The 17,846-nt window shown below is 25.8% G+C and overlaps 1 protein-coding gene and 1 long non-coding RNA gene across 11 annotated transcripts in view; one reads left to right on the top strand and one right to left on the bottom strand.

Annotated features, from left to right (window-relative positions):
* The window catches only part of LOC107456535 (uncharacterized), a 101,057-nt gene that overhangs the window by 33,090 nt on the left and 50,121 nt on the right, over positions 1 to 17,846 (top strand). For 2 of the 10 annotated variants that reach the window (XR_015434598.1, XR_015434603.1), the window contains exon 1: positions 14,102 to 14,746. The exons of 1 other annotated variant lie outside the window; for it this stretch is intronic. This is a non-coding gene — a long non-coding RNA (uncharacterized LOC107456535). Of the gene's footprint in view, positions 1 to 14,092; positions 14,747 to 17,846 lie in introns of those variants that run through there. 7 more of the 10 variants (XR_015434600.1, XR_006224697.3, XR_015434593.1 and 4 more) reach the window with 6 other exon arrangements.
* Positions 1,157 to 17,846, bottom strand: part of LOC107456534 (uncharacterized) — a 32,894-nt gene continuing 16,204 nt past the window's right edge. Inside the window, exon 2 of the mRNA XM_016074416.4 lies at positions 1,157 to 4,370. Coding sequence (XP_015929902.2) covers positions 4,108 to 4,370 — 263 coding nt within the window. The 3' untranslated portion in view covers positions 1,157 to 4,107. The remainder of the gene's footprint in view (positions 4,371 to 17,846) is intronic.

Here is a 17,846-nt window from a genome sequence, read left to right as displayed (position 1 = left end):
AATTATTTTTGGTCAACGAATTTTATAATTATGTGTTAAAAATTTTCAGTTCGCTTAAAAAGTTCTTGATAAAGCGAAATAGATAAAAAGTAAAATTAGCATTAAGGGGTTCGAAATTTCGACAGCTCTCCTGACCAAACAATCGTGACCATATTTTCCTGATTGCGGCTACCCTTATATTTTAAGGGTTAAAAATCCGAATCCGTCGAAAAAAAGTTATGTTTATTCATACAAAGTACGTTTTTGTGTTTGATTTCGTAACTTAATATATCATCTGCACTAATTAATTAGTGCATTTCAAATACTACCATAAAGATTCATTTCTAGAAAGTAAAGATCTGATCAATAGATCAAAAGATATTCAACGTGGTCCATTTTTTTTGTTTTGCGCACTGTACATTTGTTTTACAAACTAGGGTGCTAAGCCCCCTGTTCGCTGCCTCTCATCAACCCCGATGATTGCTTCGTAATAATTGTTGTTTCCTGGGTTAAAAAACAGTTTTTCTACTAAAGTTAAAGTTATTATTTAATATTTATGTACGAAAAGGAATTCTGTTTGCTTACGCTTGTGCCTCCACTTCTCACGCCCAAATATTATTATTTATTAGTATTATAAATATTTAGATCTATCAGTGAACAGAAGTCTTTTTTCTAAGTAATCATTTTATAAATTACTTTTATATTGTTATAACATTATATTGTTCAAACAAATTTGATGAGTTCATTGACGTAATTTAATATTTTATTATTAGGTTATTAGGTTAATTTGGTTATTAGATTAAACCACATTTCTAAATTACTGTATCTTAAAATGCAGCACAGAATCGTATTCTAATAAAATAAAAAAAAATTCTCTTAGTTTTAAACTCTTGAATTAAAAGTGTAATAATAACAGTACAGGATAATAATTTAAATTAAGGATGCAGAAATACTTATAGAAAAACAATATCTTTATGACTTTTATTAATTTCATGTTGATGACAACCTAAACAATATGGAAATCAATGAGGAAATTTTGGATCCTGTGATTAGATTTTTCGGCCAATAAAAATGCTTGGACAACAATGGAAACTGCGACGCCATTATTAGATTTTTATATATTGTAAGATATTCTGGAGTTTAAAAATTATTGAACCAAGAGAAAAAATCTTTCAACTTATTTTGTAAGACAATTTTATTTACTTACCAAAACATGTCACAAGTAGTACACAAAATACTATTACAACAAACATTAAGTGGAGAACATAAAATTATGAATAAAAACAACATTCAACATCAATAAAATAGTCAAATCTGTACAATATTACTACATTTAAAAGCCTTATTAATAGAAGTAATATAACTTAGGCAAGTATTACACAAAACAAATAAACGAAGAATCTTTACAGTCATTATAATTTTATGTAGATAAATGCATCTATAGCTCTTTGTTCATAGATGTGTATTCATAAATACTTTGAAAGTAATAGTTTTGAGATCTAAATTCTTCGTCAAACAATAAAAATAAATATTTCACACGTAAATAAATATCAATAATCATACATTGCCTAAACAAAAAATTAAAAACAAATTGGCGATAGAAAAAAAAGTTTTTTAATTTAAGACACTATACTATTTAACAAGATCGTACATTCATCGTGCATTTTTGATTGGATAACAATTGTTAAAAACATTATAAATGCACAGTAAATTTTAAAAAAAATTGTAGAATAGATCTTAACAAATATTGGAAGATTTAAAAAAATACATTTCTGATACAAGAACCTTTTAGATTTATCTTCTTTCTGGTTCTATAGGAACACCAAAAAGCTCAGTAATTTTTACCAAAGACCTCAGAAGTGTTTTTTTGGTGAATTAACAATAAAACATCGTTGTATTACCATGCTTTTTGGTAATAAGTGAGACAAAATTTGGTATTTTCTTCATGATACTTTAGAACATGGCATAAATAACCATTTATTGGGTTTAAAATTTTTTTTTTTTTTTGTATTTTTACTAAATGGATCGTAATTAGAATAATAGTTCTGCAAACCAGAATTTCTGGTAAATTGAAACTATATGAACTGAAAAATTACCAAATAAATGGTTTAAATATCGTATATTTTGGTTTTGTTATCCAGAATTCAGTATGTCAATTCTAAAATGTTCGATGTTCAATTCGTTTTACTCTGTCAACTTTCAAATGTTCTCTTGTTTTCAATCTATCCTTATTTATCGATCATTAGAGATATAAAAAAAAATTTCACTTCAGCTTTTTATCTGTTTACTAAAGATTTATAATCTAAAAAACAAAAAGTATTCCGTTTAATTGTAGCTAGGTTTTGTTTCGTTTCTATAACCTCTGCTCTCTGGGTTAGACCTGGTACTCCTTCGATGCGTGTCTATGCCAGGTCCGCGAACGGAGGAAGAAGACATTTACCTTCAAGGATGGACAAAGGTTTTACGGGCCTCAGGACAAAGTTTATTGCGGGCCCTTATTTCGAAAAGATTTATTTTCATATTTAGTAGAAGTTTTTAGGGCTTTTTAAACAAATTCGTAGTTTTTATATAGGTATGAAGAAATTTTCCACAGTTTTCTTTTTCTTTAAAAAAAATTATGAGTGCCATGTTTTTTAGAGAATTTTAGTTGGGCCCTCAGTAGTTCTTGGCTCCGGGAGAATTGGTGCCCCTTTTCTTCTTTCCTTCAGTACAGCCTTGACTGCATCACATGTAAATTTCATGCATAAGTTTCTTAAAATGTCATATAAAATAGATATGTCTGCAACCTTTCACTGAGTTTTTAGCATTTCTAAATTTCCCGTGATATGTGTACCTGGTTTTGCCTCACGAATGGGTTAAAACCAGGTGATTTGACTTTTTCTAGAAAAAAACCTTTATGGAAAAAAGTATTACAGCAATGACTTTTCATGAATAATATATTGTACTCAACTAAAAATTGTTCTTAGCTATACTGTATTACCCCTCTTTCCCATTTATATATGAATATACATTTTTCAAAATGCATGTGCGTATTTTTCCAAAATACAAAAATTATCAAAAAATCCTGCTTAAATTTCGAAAGTTTCATTGAAAATATTTGGTAAACAAACAATACAAGATTCAATAAATTTTCTGTATTTTTTAATGTATTTTCTCTCACACTTGACAGAAATATTTGATTTCAGTTTAAATGGGACCTCATAATTTCTCTTCTTTGGATTAATTTATTAAGTCTAATAACACAAATTTAACAAAATCAATCACAATATTATATAACCTTCTTATGCCAATGGGACGTCATTGAATATTAAAAAAATAATTTTATTATTTTTTAAAAAAGGGTAAATTTTTTCAAGCTTTCTTTTTTATATTTTACATTATTTATCAATTCTAGTAAGAATCCAACTCGAATAAAAAAAGCTATAGTTGCAATGGACACTGTGTGAAAGTTAATAAATAAATAAATATAGTACTATTTGAAAGTATATATTTGATAGATTTAGAAAAAACATTATGATGCTTATCTATGAAAAAGTATTGTGCTACTACAGTTTTCGATATTTTAACAGCTAAATCAATCGATACATATTTTATTAATAATTATTATAAATTTAATTTCTTTATTATACATCAATTAATTTCAATTCAATTCTATTTTTTAAAAAAATCCGATTATAATGCTTAAATTCTAACATCATAAATATGAATAACATATAAATATTTGATTTTTGCCAAAAGCCTTTGTTTATTATAAATAATAAATGCGTTCTTTTCAAAACAATTATTTTTAAAACTCTTTAAATTAAGCAATTAAATTATTTAATCAACACTTTCACTAATTTTGTTATTCACATAATATTCACTATTTTTTTACAATAAAAAGCAAAAAATAAATGAGTGCTAATTTTTGAATGATTACAATTAATTCTTGAAAAACCATTTACAATTTATACTGGATTTGATTATCTCTAACATTACTTGAAGAACATTATAAGTGTTAAAGAGCACTATTTGCAAAAAACTTACGAGAGCAAACAATTCAAATAAGTTTTATCAATTTTTTCTGTCATTTACAATCATACTATTATGTGAAAAGTTTGTACATTCTCTTTAAAAATACCAAATTTTTTATTGAGCAAAAGTACTACTTCCTCCAGAGCACAAAAAGTACTTGTTGTCTGAGTAACCGGTATCTTGCGTAACAGGTATGTTATTGGACGATAAAGAGTTACATAATGATGATATAGAAGGAAGACTAACATTATTATTTTGCGGTGGAGAGCTTGTGGTTGGATGACTCACATTCATGGGATAAGGAGTGCGTTCACATTGTGGTGACGTCATTGTTGATTGAAGTCGCATTGGCCATTGACTGACAGGAGAAACAGTACCTATTAAACAAAAATGCATATGTATTAAAAAAAAATATTCTATATTTTAGAATAAAATACATCACTATCATAAAAATATTGAACATATTTTCTGCAAACTTCTAATGGCGCCAAATTGAACCATATTGTCGGAAAAATTAATCTCTTTTAATTTTTATTTATAGAGACAAGGCTTTAACTTCAACAAAAACAAAATTATTCCATTCGAACTTTATTAAGTAATATGCCATTATTATTCACGATAGCAACGCTACGACTCAACAAGGAACCATGGTTTTTGGATATAGTTCAAGGCACTGGTATAGCGGTATAGCGCTGAACCGGTTATTTTAGAACGCACTAACCAGAACATGCAAGCTATTGAATTTCATTAGCTATTTAATTTACTTCCTTGAGGGTTTTAATTAACATTGTTATTATTTATTACAAATCTTACATCAAATATCTTTTCAGTTATAAATCGTCAAATAAGCGTTTAAAACACTAAAAAATTATGCTTTTATCTTTACTGCCGGTAAAAGATATATTAATATCTAATGAATAGAAGATCTAATAATTAGAGGAACGATTAAAATATAAAAATAACATAACTATGGTTTCTGATAAAAATAATCTGCTAAATGAAATAACTTTCGGCGAATTACAAAGCCAAAGCCATCACTTTAATCCTTTTATTTTAGCCGAAATTATTTTCACAGTAATTCAACCCGCTTGTAGCTCCCTTTTTCCTCATTTTCAAATTGAGGGCTATGTTTACCATAAATATCTACCATCTGTTTTGGGTAGTAATTTTCTCAAGCTTGCGAACACAGTTAAAGTTATTATACCTAAAATATTTTTAACGCTCTTTCTTAAGTTTTATTAGTGGGAAAATTCAGATTTAGTTTTACAACTAAATGCAGATATTTTTTTTATTCGTAGAGGCGATATTAGGTGCAATAATCGGTTCACAGTTTATCTTTAAAGATAGTGATAGCGGGGGGTTCCACAAAGCTCTATTCTGTGATGCATAACCTGTGTGTGGTCCAATTGCAATGGAGAGAAACTCAGAGCATCTCTGCTTCTATTCTGTCAACATTTAGTAACTAAAGCTAAACTTAGGTTTTGATTTCAGTATCAGTTGAAGGGACGACTTTTTAATGTCGTAGTTAAGTCAGGAGGAAAATACTTTCATTTCAAAACTGTATTGTTGTTTCAAAAAAATAAAGTTTCACAGTTTATCTTTGAAATTAATTTTAGTTGACATTTATCTGAAAATAACTTTGAAGTAAGTATAATAAAAAATTAAACAGCAATTTCAGCTACATATATTCCCATTATGAGGCCATTTTGTTGATTTTATAAACAAAAATGATTTTAGCTTAAGTAATTTTTAAAAAAATTTCAGTTGAATAAAAAAATTTTTGTGAATCACAAATTTGTATGAGAAAACATTAAATTTCGGATATTTTTCCGATTACGCTGAGAGAAAAGCATGGTCAAAACTACCTGGATATAGCAAAATTTAGCACATTTCTGGATCAATGGAAACACAAAAAAGATCTGTAATTTTTACCGAAGCGCTATGGTAATGATTTCAGTAAAATTAACAATAAAATTTAGTTTTCTTATGTGTGGGTAAAATGTAATATTTGAGTTAAATTTGGTAATTTCACCTGATACCTTAGTGCATGGTATGAAAAACCATTCATTCGGTTAAATTTAGTTTTTTTTTATTTTTACCTAATGTGTGTTAATAAGAAATATAATTTTAAATATCAGAATTTCTGGTAAACTGTTGTCGTATGAACAGAAAAATTACCGTAATTGAGTGATTTCAATACCGTGTATTTTGGTTTCATAACCAGAATTGTGTCGGTTTTTTTTTTTGAAAATCAGAAATATCATTATCCTCAGTACGGTAATTATACCAGACTTGATTTTTCTTCGTGTATATACTATACTTGTTCTTAATATTTTTTTTATAATCCAATAAATAAAATTATTGTTTTAATTTTGAAAGTTATTTCAAGATCTTTTCGTATTTAAATTAAAAGTTCCAGCAAATTTAAACGTTAAGTTGGAATTATGGTAGAATGATTTCTTTATTTTTCTTCAGTTAAGTAACTTGTAACATGACTCTAAATTAGCTTTACTTTACGATGAAGAAATGATAAGCATTTTAAAAATTTAAGACAAAAAATTAAGTACGTGCAAAAACGTATTTTCATATAAATCGTAATATGAATTGAGATGCCAACAAACTGATAACAAAGCATTTATCTTGGCTTAATTATTATGTAGATTACATTAAGGCTCAATGGTTCCTGTTCAATTCTGTAATCAAAAATTAAAAGCTTTATCCTAGCTTTAGACATAAAATGTTTGGTACATGTAACTAAAATTTTTGACATAAACTTTGAAAGAGGGGGATTTAAATTTGATGCTCTTTTTTTTTCTTCCTTTTTGTTTGCTAATTTAAGACGGTTGTGGTAAATCCCTGAAAAAGGAAAAGTAGATTTATTTAAGTAAAGCTCAGAAGATTAATAATTAAAAGTTTAAAGCAATTAAAAAATAAAGGGCTTGGAGTTGCGTTTTAATGTCTTAGGGTATTTGGTGAGCGTTTTTTTTTTTTTTTTTTTGGTTTCTAAATTAAATTTGCTTAAAACTAATATTTTTAGGGATTAAATCAATATTACAATGCAATAGCTCTAACAGAAATCGTAAAACAAATTTTCAGAAAGACATAATGTTTAAATCAGATTTAAATGGAATAATATAATTTGCAATATTTTCTCTCCATAATCAATTTTTTTTTCATGCAGATTTTCTTTAACAAAGGATACCCAAAATTTACAGGCATAATTAATTTAAATATTAGTTAACCTCTTAAACATAGCTATTTGACAAAGCGTTTCCAAGCATAAAATGAAACTAAGTTTCTAAAATAGATAAGATCTAAACTGTTATCTTTAAATATTATTTTATCCTTAAATTTGATTAGTTAAGTAAGAAAATCGCAAAACAAATGCAAGAAAGATTTATAACATATAATGTATAAAATAATTCCAAATATAAAATTAAAAAATTAATAAATCTAGAAGATTTGGAAAAATTATAAACAATCAAGCAAATCATATCTTAAATGTAATTATTCTATGCCCCTTATTTTATATTACATATTTCTTATTTACTTCTAGAGATTTTTCCACAGTATACACTAAAAATGTTAAATAAAAATCTCCATACTTAAACTCTTAGAAATGTTTTCCACTAAAATTAAATTAATTCTGATACCACTAACTTTTTAAATGTGCCCATTCTGAACTTGCTTTTTAGAGCAATCAAGAATTCATGATAAAAACTAGATAAATACACAAAATAAAGTGCAAGAAACATATTAAAATTATCGTACTTCGAATATTATTTAATCAGTTTTAAATTTAATAATTTAAAATACCGCACGTAATTTGTTGTGTTTTTCGCATTTTCTCTGATTTTAAAGTAATTAATTATAACCGAAACTAATGAGTTAAAAAAAAAATTCCGAGAAAGCTACTTTTATTAAAAAGAAATGAAGGGCAAATGAAACCAATTTTCCTAAAAATATAGATGTCTTAGTTTTGTTTTCTGAGGATTAATTCATCATCGAAAAATAGATAATTGCACAAGAATATTGTAGAACTAATAAAAAAAAAACTTAGTTTGGCAGAAAAAAATATCTTTTAAGTGTGGCGGTACTTAAAGCGGGGATTGGTAAAGATATCACATTACTAAAGAAGACGGATTGGTTGAAGAATTACAATTAGCACGATGATAGCTTATGACTTACTCAAATGACACAGTTATTTCAACTATGTTATTTTTCATTCGGCTGTCATATGATGCATGACTTGATATGACTTTTATATATTTTTTCTGTGCTTGGATCCGTTTTAATTGTTCAATTATAAAATGTATTAAAAAACTCTATTTTATCTTTGTATTATATTATCATAGAAAAGATCGTTTGAAGTTGAAATTTGAAAATAAAATATAAAAAAGGGAGAGCGTCATTTGTGCTCTTGATACGGGCGCTGCCAAAAAATTCCGAAATAAATTACTGTAAAAAGTATCAGCATTCAGTGAGCCGGTGGTTTTTACCATAAAATTAATTTTTAAGGGAGCAGCATGTTACGGAACACAAATCTGATATTTCGTAATCTTCACCGTAATAATCACTGTGAAAACACTAAATCATTCTAATAGAATATAACAGTAAAAATTACGGTCGAAAGTTTTACGGTGCAGATGGAATTTACTGATGAGGCACCTAACATATTGGTCCTTATACAGTAATTTGATTCGGAATTAGAAATATAATAAATTTCGGAATAAGAAAATGTGTACGAAAGGTAATTTTAACATAAAATCTAACGTATACAAGAGTTTTTCAGAAGAGAAAGTTGAGAAAAAAGTAATACAATGTAAAAAATCCTGGATGAAATTATGGTATAAAGTACTGGCATTTTAGCTGCATCATCCGTAAAATCCCTTTTACCGTAAAATCCATTTTTACTGTAAATTGTACCATAATTGTTACATTAATATCTATTTAATTGGAGTGATTCAGTGATTTTACTGTAATTATCACTGTAAAAATTATGGTATATCAGATTTTTTGTTCCGTAACATGTTTCATTAAAACTGGATTTTACAGGAAAAAGAACCGGCACCGTGAGTGCCTGTAATATATACCGTAATTTGATTCAGAATTTTTTACAGTTTTGATGAAAATAAATTCTTAAGAAATTTTCTCAGATTTAAAATTTTGTTGAATGGGATTCTAAATCAAGTTACAGATTTGTACATTAGACAATTTAGAAACTATGCTTGAAACTGAAATTTTAATTTTTATGGAGTTTGATCACACTTTCCGTCATTAAAGTTTCTTGAATTCCGTCTACGAAATTTATGTTTTAAGAACAATATGAACTTAAATGAGTTCTTCTCTTCTAATATATTACTCTAAAAAATATGATTTATCAATTAGTTTACGATTATTCTTAAAATTAATTAAAATTAAATATTCTTAAAATTAAAATTTTTTATCGAATTTTTTATTGAATTAGAAAATATTTTTTCCTCCATTGAGAAAATTGATCAATTCATTGAATAATTCAACAATACTTTTTTTTCTACAAAATTAGCAAATTTATTCTTTAAAATAACGTACATCAATATACTTGTATACAATCAAATAATTATTTTTTTTATTAACAATTAGCTTAAAATTCATGTTTAAAAATAATATTTTTTCCTCCATTGAGAAAATTAATCAATTCATTAAATAATCCAACAATGCTTTTTTTCTACAAAATTCGCAAATTTATTCTTTAAAATAACGTACATCAATATACTTGTATGCAACAATCAAATAATTATTTTTATTAACAATTAGCTTAAAATTCATGTTTGAAGCTAACATTTCAATTGTTTATTTATTTACTTTTTAATGTGGATTGCAACTGCAGCTGCTTTTATTTTGAGAAATAATATTTAACAGTAACTTTCTTGTATTCATATATTTCTGTTCAGTACCTGCTCGCAAAAATATTAATTTGATACGCAATAGATTACAATTTTTTCTTCGTCAGTATATTTAAAACATGTCTTAATTTTTAATTCTCGTTTTATAGAGTAACTAAAAATGTATCTGGAACATCGTGCTTGTTTAAAAAATGTTACAAAAGCAAAATATATGATAATGCACTGGGAACATTTAAAATATTTGACTATATATTGAATTTTTGAAATGGAGTTAACTGTTTACGTGATATAATTCGAAGTTGCAAAGTTACTTTTGACCGGCAAAGATTATAAATTTTTTTCATGTTTAAATATAATTACCAGTTTTCCTGTTAATTGTATAGTTTGAGTTAAATATATGGTTTTAAGTTAATTATATAGTTTCAGTTATTTATATAGTTTTTATGTTTTAAATTTAATAGCTTTTGCTTAATTTAAGGTTGATGTAGCCTTTCATTAAAGTACTTCTGAATTTTTTCAAAAGTCTTTAAATATAGTAGCTTAAAATTGTCATGAAGCTTCATCATTTTTTAAAATCCATTGCGAAAAATTCTTTACTCTTTTTTGACATAACAATTATGTTTTTTTTTAAAAAATTGGTAAAAGGTATAAAAAGATAGTAACACATTTACAGTAGTCACATTTTAAACGTATGAGTATATAATAAACTTTGGAAATGGAGTTAATTATTTCGGAGATCTAATTCGAACTTGTAAGGTTACTTTTGACTAGCAAAGATTATAATTTTTTTTCATGTTTTCTTTAAAAATATAATTTTTTATGCATAATTTCAGAATAATGAAGGCATTTATTAAATTGCAGCTAGGTTTTTTTTAGCGTTATTTAAAAATGGTAGTTTAAAATTGTTTTCTGAAAATGGCCATGAAACTTTATTATTTTTCAAAATCCTTTGCAAAAGATTCCTTACTTTTTTAAGACACGAAAATTACTTTTTCTTTAAAAGAATAGCTACGGAACGACACTTTTGGAAGCAAAAATAATTGCGCAAAAAATTTGCTTTTTTGTATATATATCTATTGTGTGAAATTTAAAATGTTTATGCAACAACAGCCTTTCGCATCGCGAAATTTTTTTATTCTTAAAATATATTTTTTATTCAACTCAATCACGTGTCTCTAAAAGACGAGAAATAAATTGTATCTTCTGGGATGGGTTTTAAGATGGAACACTTTTCTTGAAAATGACTCCTTTTTTCCGGAGTATCCTTTCTTGAGTAGCATCTCAGAAATCTTAAGTGCTTCTGAGATAGAGAGTGCAGAAAAGATGAGAGGTGTTTCAGAACTAGGCGACCCATAAGCTCGGCGGTGTCCAAGACGCTATTGCCTACACCTAGAAGTTCACAACTAAACTGCAAGATGGCAAATAAAAGAAAAAAGAAAAAAACGAAGCTTTTTCATTCTCAAAATTGAGTTGGCTGTTCAACGACGGTTATAAAAATGATGAATTATCACCCTTCAGTGGTTACCAGTTTCCCGAGATAAATAAGGGTACTTCATAAAAATGAAATATTAACCATGGTTGGTTTATATTATTCTAAACTGTTTTTTGGGGATAAATTTTAATTGAATAAAACTGTTCTAGATTATTTCAAAAGACATTTTCCGGTTTAAAAAAAATGAACGGAATCTGTTAACGTTGTAATATATAAATAACAAAACTAATTTTTAAAAAAAAATTTTTTTTAAAAATGTAATGGCTAAAAATGTAAAATGTAATGGCTTAATTTACTAAATATAATTATTCCATTAAAATTTTTCAGGAAGAATATTGAATAAAACAATTATGTGGAAGTTAAAACAGTTTTTTTTAAAATTAACTTTGAATGTTCTAAGTTCAAGTGCCCAATACTTAAAGTCTTATAGTTTTTACTCTAACAAAACTTTTGAATTAAAATTCATTAAAATCATAAATTTGGTGATTATAATTCATTTAACAACCAGCATAACTATTAGAGCTGCAAATAAACGCTCGCCATGTGACGAGTCAAGAAACAGAGTGGCGACTTAAGTTAAATAAATAGTCACTTTTTTTTAAATAATCGTTTAATGATAAAAGTGCAAGAATGTAGAAAGATACACTGAGAATTTTTCTTAAAATGTCCAATGTCACCAATCAAAATTTTGATCCTACAGTAATTCATCAATTTATGTTGGAAAGATTCACGTGGAATGAGAGATTTTTTTTAACAGTTAACATATTTCAAAGTTGATAAAGTATACATTAAATGTATATTGCTCCCCTCTATATTTTTACACGAAGTTTATCAAAGTCAGTATGTTTGATAAAAAATTTGTCACATTTTTACATAATTTTTATTGCAGCATTTTATTGTCATCTACTTATATTCTTATTACTTTTATTGTTGTCAGGTTTTTATATTACATTTTAGTAGCCGTAAATAATTTCGAATCAAAATTTTTTTTTAAATATTTTTTAATCCAAACAAAAAAAAATTCAAAAAGTGGTGTTAATCGAAAAGAATCTATCAATATGGGTCACCGACTCATTAGGTTTGAGGAAAATTGGTACTAAGTCCTTAAATTCTACCAGCCACTGGCTACTATCTAAAAATTTACATTTTTAAGTCTAATAACTATAAACTGAAAAATGGTTATAAAAATTCAGAAACTTTTCAGAAAATATATCATATTTTATTGGTGTATTATTAAAACAAGTTTTATAAAAGTTAACCACTCTAACCTTAAAACGTTATTTCAGAAAGGTATTAATTCTAGATATTTTTCTTTTTAGATTAGGTGAATAATATAAGTTTGTAGTACAGAATGAAATGTAATTTAAAATAATAAAACCCAGTGAATAATGCAGCTTAAAAAATTTTGAAATGAAGCAAATTAGTTTCTTTTGTCTTAAAAAACAATTAAATGATATTGTGTTATATACATGTCGGTGTTATTGCAATACAAGTACAATAATAATATTCGAATTGAATACGTTTCACTTGCTAAACAAGCAGAAATTTATTTTTAATTACTTGATGATCTTTTGGTTACAAAAGATCAAATTATTCACTAACTCCTTTCCAACTATTAAATTATACTTGAATATTAAAAGCCGCAGCAGGAAAATAATTACAAAAAGAAGTCCTAGTAAGACTTCAATATATAATTTTAAATATTCATAACTTTCAGATCTATATTATAAATGAGAGCTCTGTTATTTAACAGAAGAAATTTTAAAATAAAAACACAGGAAGTAATACAGCAAAATATAAGTGAATAAAAAGAAAATTCTTTTGTTACTTTGCTTATAAAACATATCACTGTACCAGGTATTTCTGCATTTAACTGTACAGCAAGTAAAATAATATATAGTTTTAAATTCAATATTAGTTTAATAACAATATTAATTGATTAATAATAACAAAATTTTATTTTTCTATTGTCTAACAAAAAGTTTATAAGCACAAAACGAGGAAAAGAATACATATACCATACTATAATATGCATATTTTGTTCTTGATATAGAATCAAAAACCTCCTGAAATTCGTTAATCAAAATGAGAAAAAAATATGTTCAAAATTATCAGAATATTTTAACACTTAACGTGCTTCCGGCTCTGAAGCACTTTAGTAACGATTTTGATAAAATAAACAATAAATATGGTTTTATAATACGTCATAAAAGTTGGTAAATGTGGTAAAATTTTTAAACTTTTATCACGATACCTTAGAGTATGGCACTAAAACCATTTATTTTCAGTTTTGTATTCTTTTCTAAATGTATGATGACAAGAACTATAATTTTGAAAATCAGAATTTCCGTTACTATATGAACGGAAACGACTGATTTTAATATCGTCTTTTAACGTGTGTTTTTATAGACATAATTTTTTTCTCTGGACAATAATGCAGACAGAATTTAAATAATATTAAACTACCGTCTGTGATTTTATAACGCAATCTTCTCAACCTCAGGGCCAATAATAACGTAGGTGTGTTAGCTTGATTGCATTGAAACGCGACGCTGTAAAATCTGATGCTCCAGTTCCGAAAGAGAACTTAATCTGAGTTGATATCTTTTAAACAAGAATGTAAACTGTAATTTTAATTTGGTTCACACAAATCTTCTCATCTCATTATGTATCAATAATAAATAATCCAAGTTCATTAATGAGCTATCCAGACAAGAATCGAAAAAATATAGACCAAACATTCTAGGAACGCCGACTAATCATCGTTCCAAAATTGATTCATTTACTGCTACTGTATACAAACCGGCATCGCTGTTTTAATTGTTTACCTTTCCCCGATATAAACATAGGATTGTATACATTAACGATCTCAATTTGTATATATATCGTACGCTACTTCGTCTCATCACTTTGCATAATTGCACTTTTATCTTCTATAAAGTGAACAACTTTGAAGTGCAATGAAAAAGCCAAGATTTGCTTACATTTTTCGGGCACAAGTTCGCGATTTTTCAACAGATGTATGTAACATTCACCAAAAGCCTTTCGAACTTATCAGGGATACTTCCATCCAAATAAACTCTCTTTACTTTAAGAGTAAACTATGGGATTATAAACAAAAGTTGTTGATGCTAACTCTAAAAGGGAGAACAGACTGGACGGTGGAATTGTTCACTTTTTTAAAGTTCTTCTCCAGCACTTGGTATGCTCACGTTTTTGTCTGGAGTTAGCACTTTTTGCTGGCCTGATATTTTAATTTGTGAGGGTAGCTCACGTGTTGCATGGATTTCCGTTGAAATCATGTTTTCGTTGGCACGTTTTGGGTCAAACAATGTGACAGTTTGCATGGATTATCTAATGTGAATATGCTTTATGGGTGAGAAACGCATATTTTGTCTTTTTTATTTTTACTAATCAGCAGTTTTTGTAATAACTGACGTAATCGAAATCTGATATTGCGAATGCTTATTTCTTTGATACTTTTATGGATTTCCTTTTATTTTGTTTATTTATTTATAATTTTTTTTATTTAATTATTATTACTGTCTATTTTTTTTTGCTTTTTAAAATACATCAGCTATTTATTTTACTGTACAATTCAAATCATAATAACTACTTTATTTAAAAAAAATTATAATTTTGCAACTTAAGTGCTTATTGCAAAAAGAAGGTAGCTTCTTTACATTTTCACTGCTTTAAAATTCTAAAGGCTGAGACGGTTTCAGGCTTTTCTATAGTTACACCCTTTCTATCGTTAAAAACTAGCTGTAACAAATAGTTAAATGACAGGTATTGTTCATATGTATCATTATTCATTATCAGTGCATTATTCATCTTCTACTACAATGAAGAGTTTAGAGCATGTTAAAAAATTGAACAGCAAAAGTAAAAAGTGGTGTTTTTTTTTTACACTTAACCAATTTAATTAACCCTTTAAGTTTTTATTACTGATTGATCAATTACTCAACTATAAATTATTTTCTAAGCAATATATTATTTACTAACCAGTAAACCACGTTCTAATTTCCTTTTATGTATCATAAAATCAACTATAAAACTATGAAATCATTTTAACACATTTTTTTTTAATTTCAAAATTTATGCAATGAATTTGATCTATAAAAACTTATGTATTATATTTTAATTCGATTTATTAAAATTTGCTCAGAAAAATTTAATAAAAACTTTTTTGAATTGAGAATTTTTTTTAATCAATTTTTTTGAAAATTACAAAAAATAATATATTAATTTCAAAGGAAATTAATTTTAATTTCTGTAAAAATAATCAAAATTAAATGTAAAATTGAGTTAGCAATTTTTGGCAAAATTCAGAATGTTAGGAATTCTCACGTGCTACTTAGCTTTGTTCTGTCACCATGACACTAGGTCAGCTGTGTTTGATTCAAATTGCACGAATTTTTCTTTATAAATGTGCTTTACAGATGAATAATGAATATTTTACAAAGAACTTATTTAAAAATAAAATCTGCCATTGTCCGAAAAATCCATATTTTAATATTTGATTTTCTAATATATAGTTATCAAATTCTAAATTTTTTGTTACAAATGCTGTATTTTAAAAATGTAATTTACATTTCATTGCCAACTCAATATTTTAACATTTAATTCTTGAATATATAGAAATCAAAATTTCAATATTTATTACAAAAGTTTCATTTTTAGACTTAAGCTTGTCCTTTATCGAAAAATCAATATTTAACAATACCGATTTTGCTATTTTTCACAAAAGTTATATAATGAAAATAAAATATGTCGCTCATTGAAAAATAAGAATTTCAATATTTGATTCGTGAATATATAGTATTAAAATTTTTAGTATTTGTTACGAAAGTGGCATTTTAAAAATGAAATCTGTTGTACTCAGAGAAATTATTTGCTAATTATTTATGCTTACTGTTACAATACAGTATTTTTAAATTTCGATATCAACAATTTTGTTGATTACGAGTGTATGATTATAAAATCTAATTTTTTTTATATTTTTTTTTATTTTTTCGTAAAATCGAACTTTATTCAGCAAGCTTATTGTGTTTTCTGCGTTATTATAAGCATTTTTTGAAAAACAACAGTTTAAAAAACTAAATAACAACTAGATGGAATATTAAAAAAATAATAAGTTAATAGGATAATAGAAATTTCTTATTAATTAAAGGAATTATTAAACGAATTAATTAAACGAAAGTATGAATTATTTTTGAAAAAAAATTTTATAAGCAACAATTTTTTTTATATATTTTGCTTAGTGTAGCTTTTTTCGTCAATAAAAGCAAACTTTTTTTGTATAATTTCAACACGATAGGGTATTTTCGTCAATTTTTCAGTTTCGTAAATTTTTCATTGCGAACTTTTTAAATTCTTAAAATTAATTATAAAATATATACATCAAAATTATTAAACTCTACACACATAATATGTTTCTTTCATTACATACGACGTACTTATTTGTAAAAAATGTTTTAATATTTAATATTAATGTACAGTAAAATCAAGTTTTATATTTTATTTTAGTACCAGATATTACAATAATAATCAAGTCAAGAATAATTAGAAAGTAATCACGAAATAATAAATATTTTGGGACATAAATATACAAAAATTCTGTTTTAGATGTTTTTATAAATGGTGTTAATCTAGCGTGAGATGTTATTATGTATCCCCATGTAAGTGCAATACGAACTCAATTAATGTTGTTTATGAATGCAAAATTGCATGTTATAAAAATATGGGTTCTCAAAATAATATACTAGATAATAAAGCATTAAATTTTAGTTCGAAATATTATTTCTTACTATTAAATTTAAATATAATAGGTAAAGTAACACACTTTTACTTTATTTCAGTAATAAGATTTCTTAAAATCATCATTGATTTATTTGTGTAATGTAGACGAAAGACATTTTAAGTAAAAAACAGATTTAAATATTTTTAAAAGTAAATATTTTCCTTTCAAAAAATTAGTTATATAAACTTAAACACGAAATTAATGTTAATAATTGATAAAATAGTTAATTCTTCTACAAAAAGAAATTGTTTTTTGAAATAGATCTTTTAAAAAAAAGTTTTAAAAAGATCAGTTCACCTTAATTAAAATATCTGTGACTGACCTATAATATACACTATAATATTTTTATTATATATATATATAATAACATTATTTATAATATACATTATTAATTTATTAAATTAATTAATTAAATTTATTTTTAAAATTTAATTTAGTTCACAGGACTGAGAATTTGACAAGCATTGCAATGGTTTCACATGATTGAAAATATTAATGATTTCTTAAAACTGCAATTTCAAACGTTTGAAAATTAATTAAAATTGCAGTTTTATTTTTTGAAATATTTATTTTTTTACAATATGAAAATATAATAACAAAATTTGTAATATTTATCTAAATACAGATACTTTATCTACACTTTGTCCACCCTTAATACACTTCTAACTTGCTC

The sequence above is a fragment of the Parasteatoda tepidariorum genome, chromosome 1, assembly GCF_982258835.1.
Source record: "Parasteatoda tepidariorum strain Cologne lab strain chromosome 1, Ptep-v5.0, whole genome shotgun sequence".
Taxonomy (NCBI): domain Eukaryota; kingdom Metazoa; phylum Arthropoda; class Arachnida; order Araneae; family Theridiidae; genus Parasteatoda; species Parasteatoda tepidariorum.
This window is presented reverse-complemented; position numbering and strand designations above follow the sequence as displayed.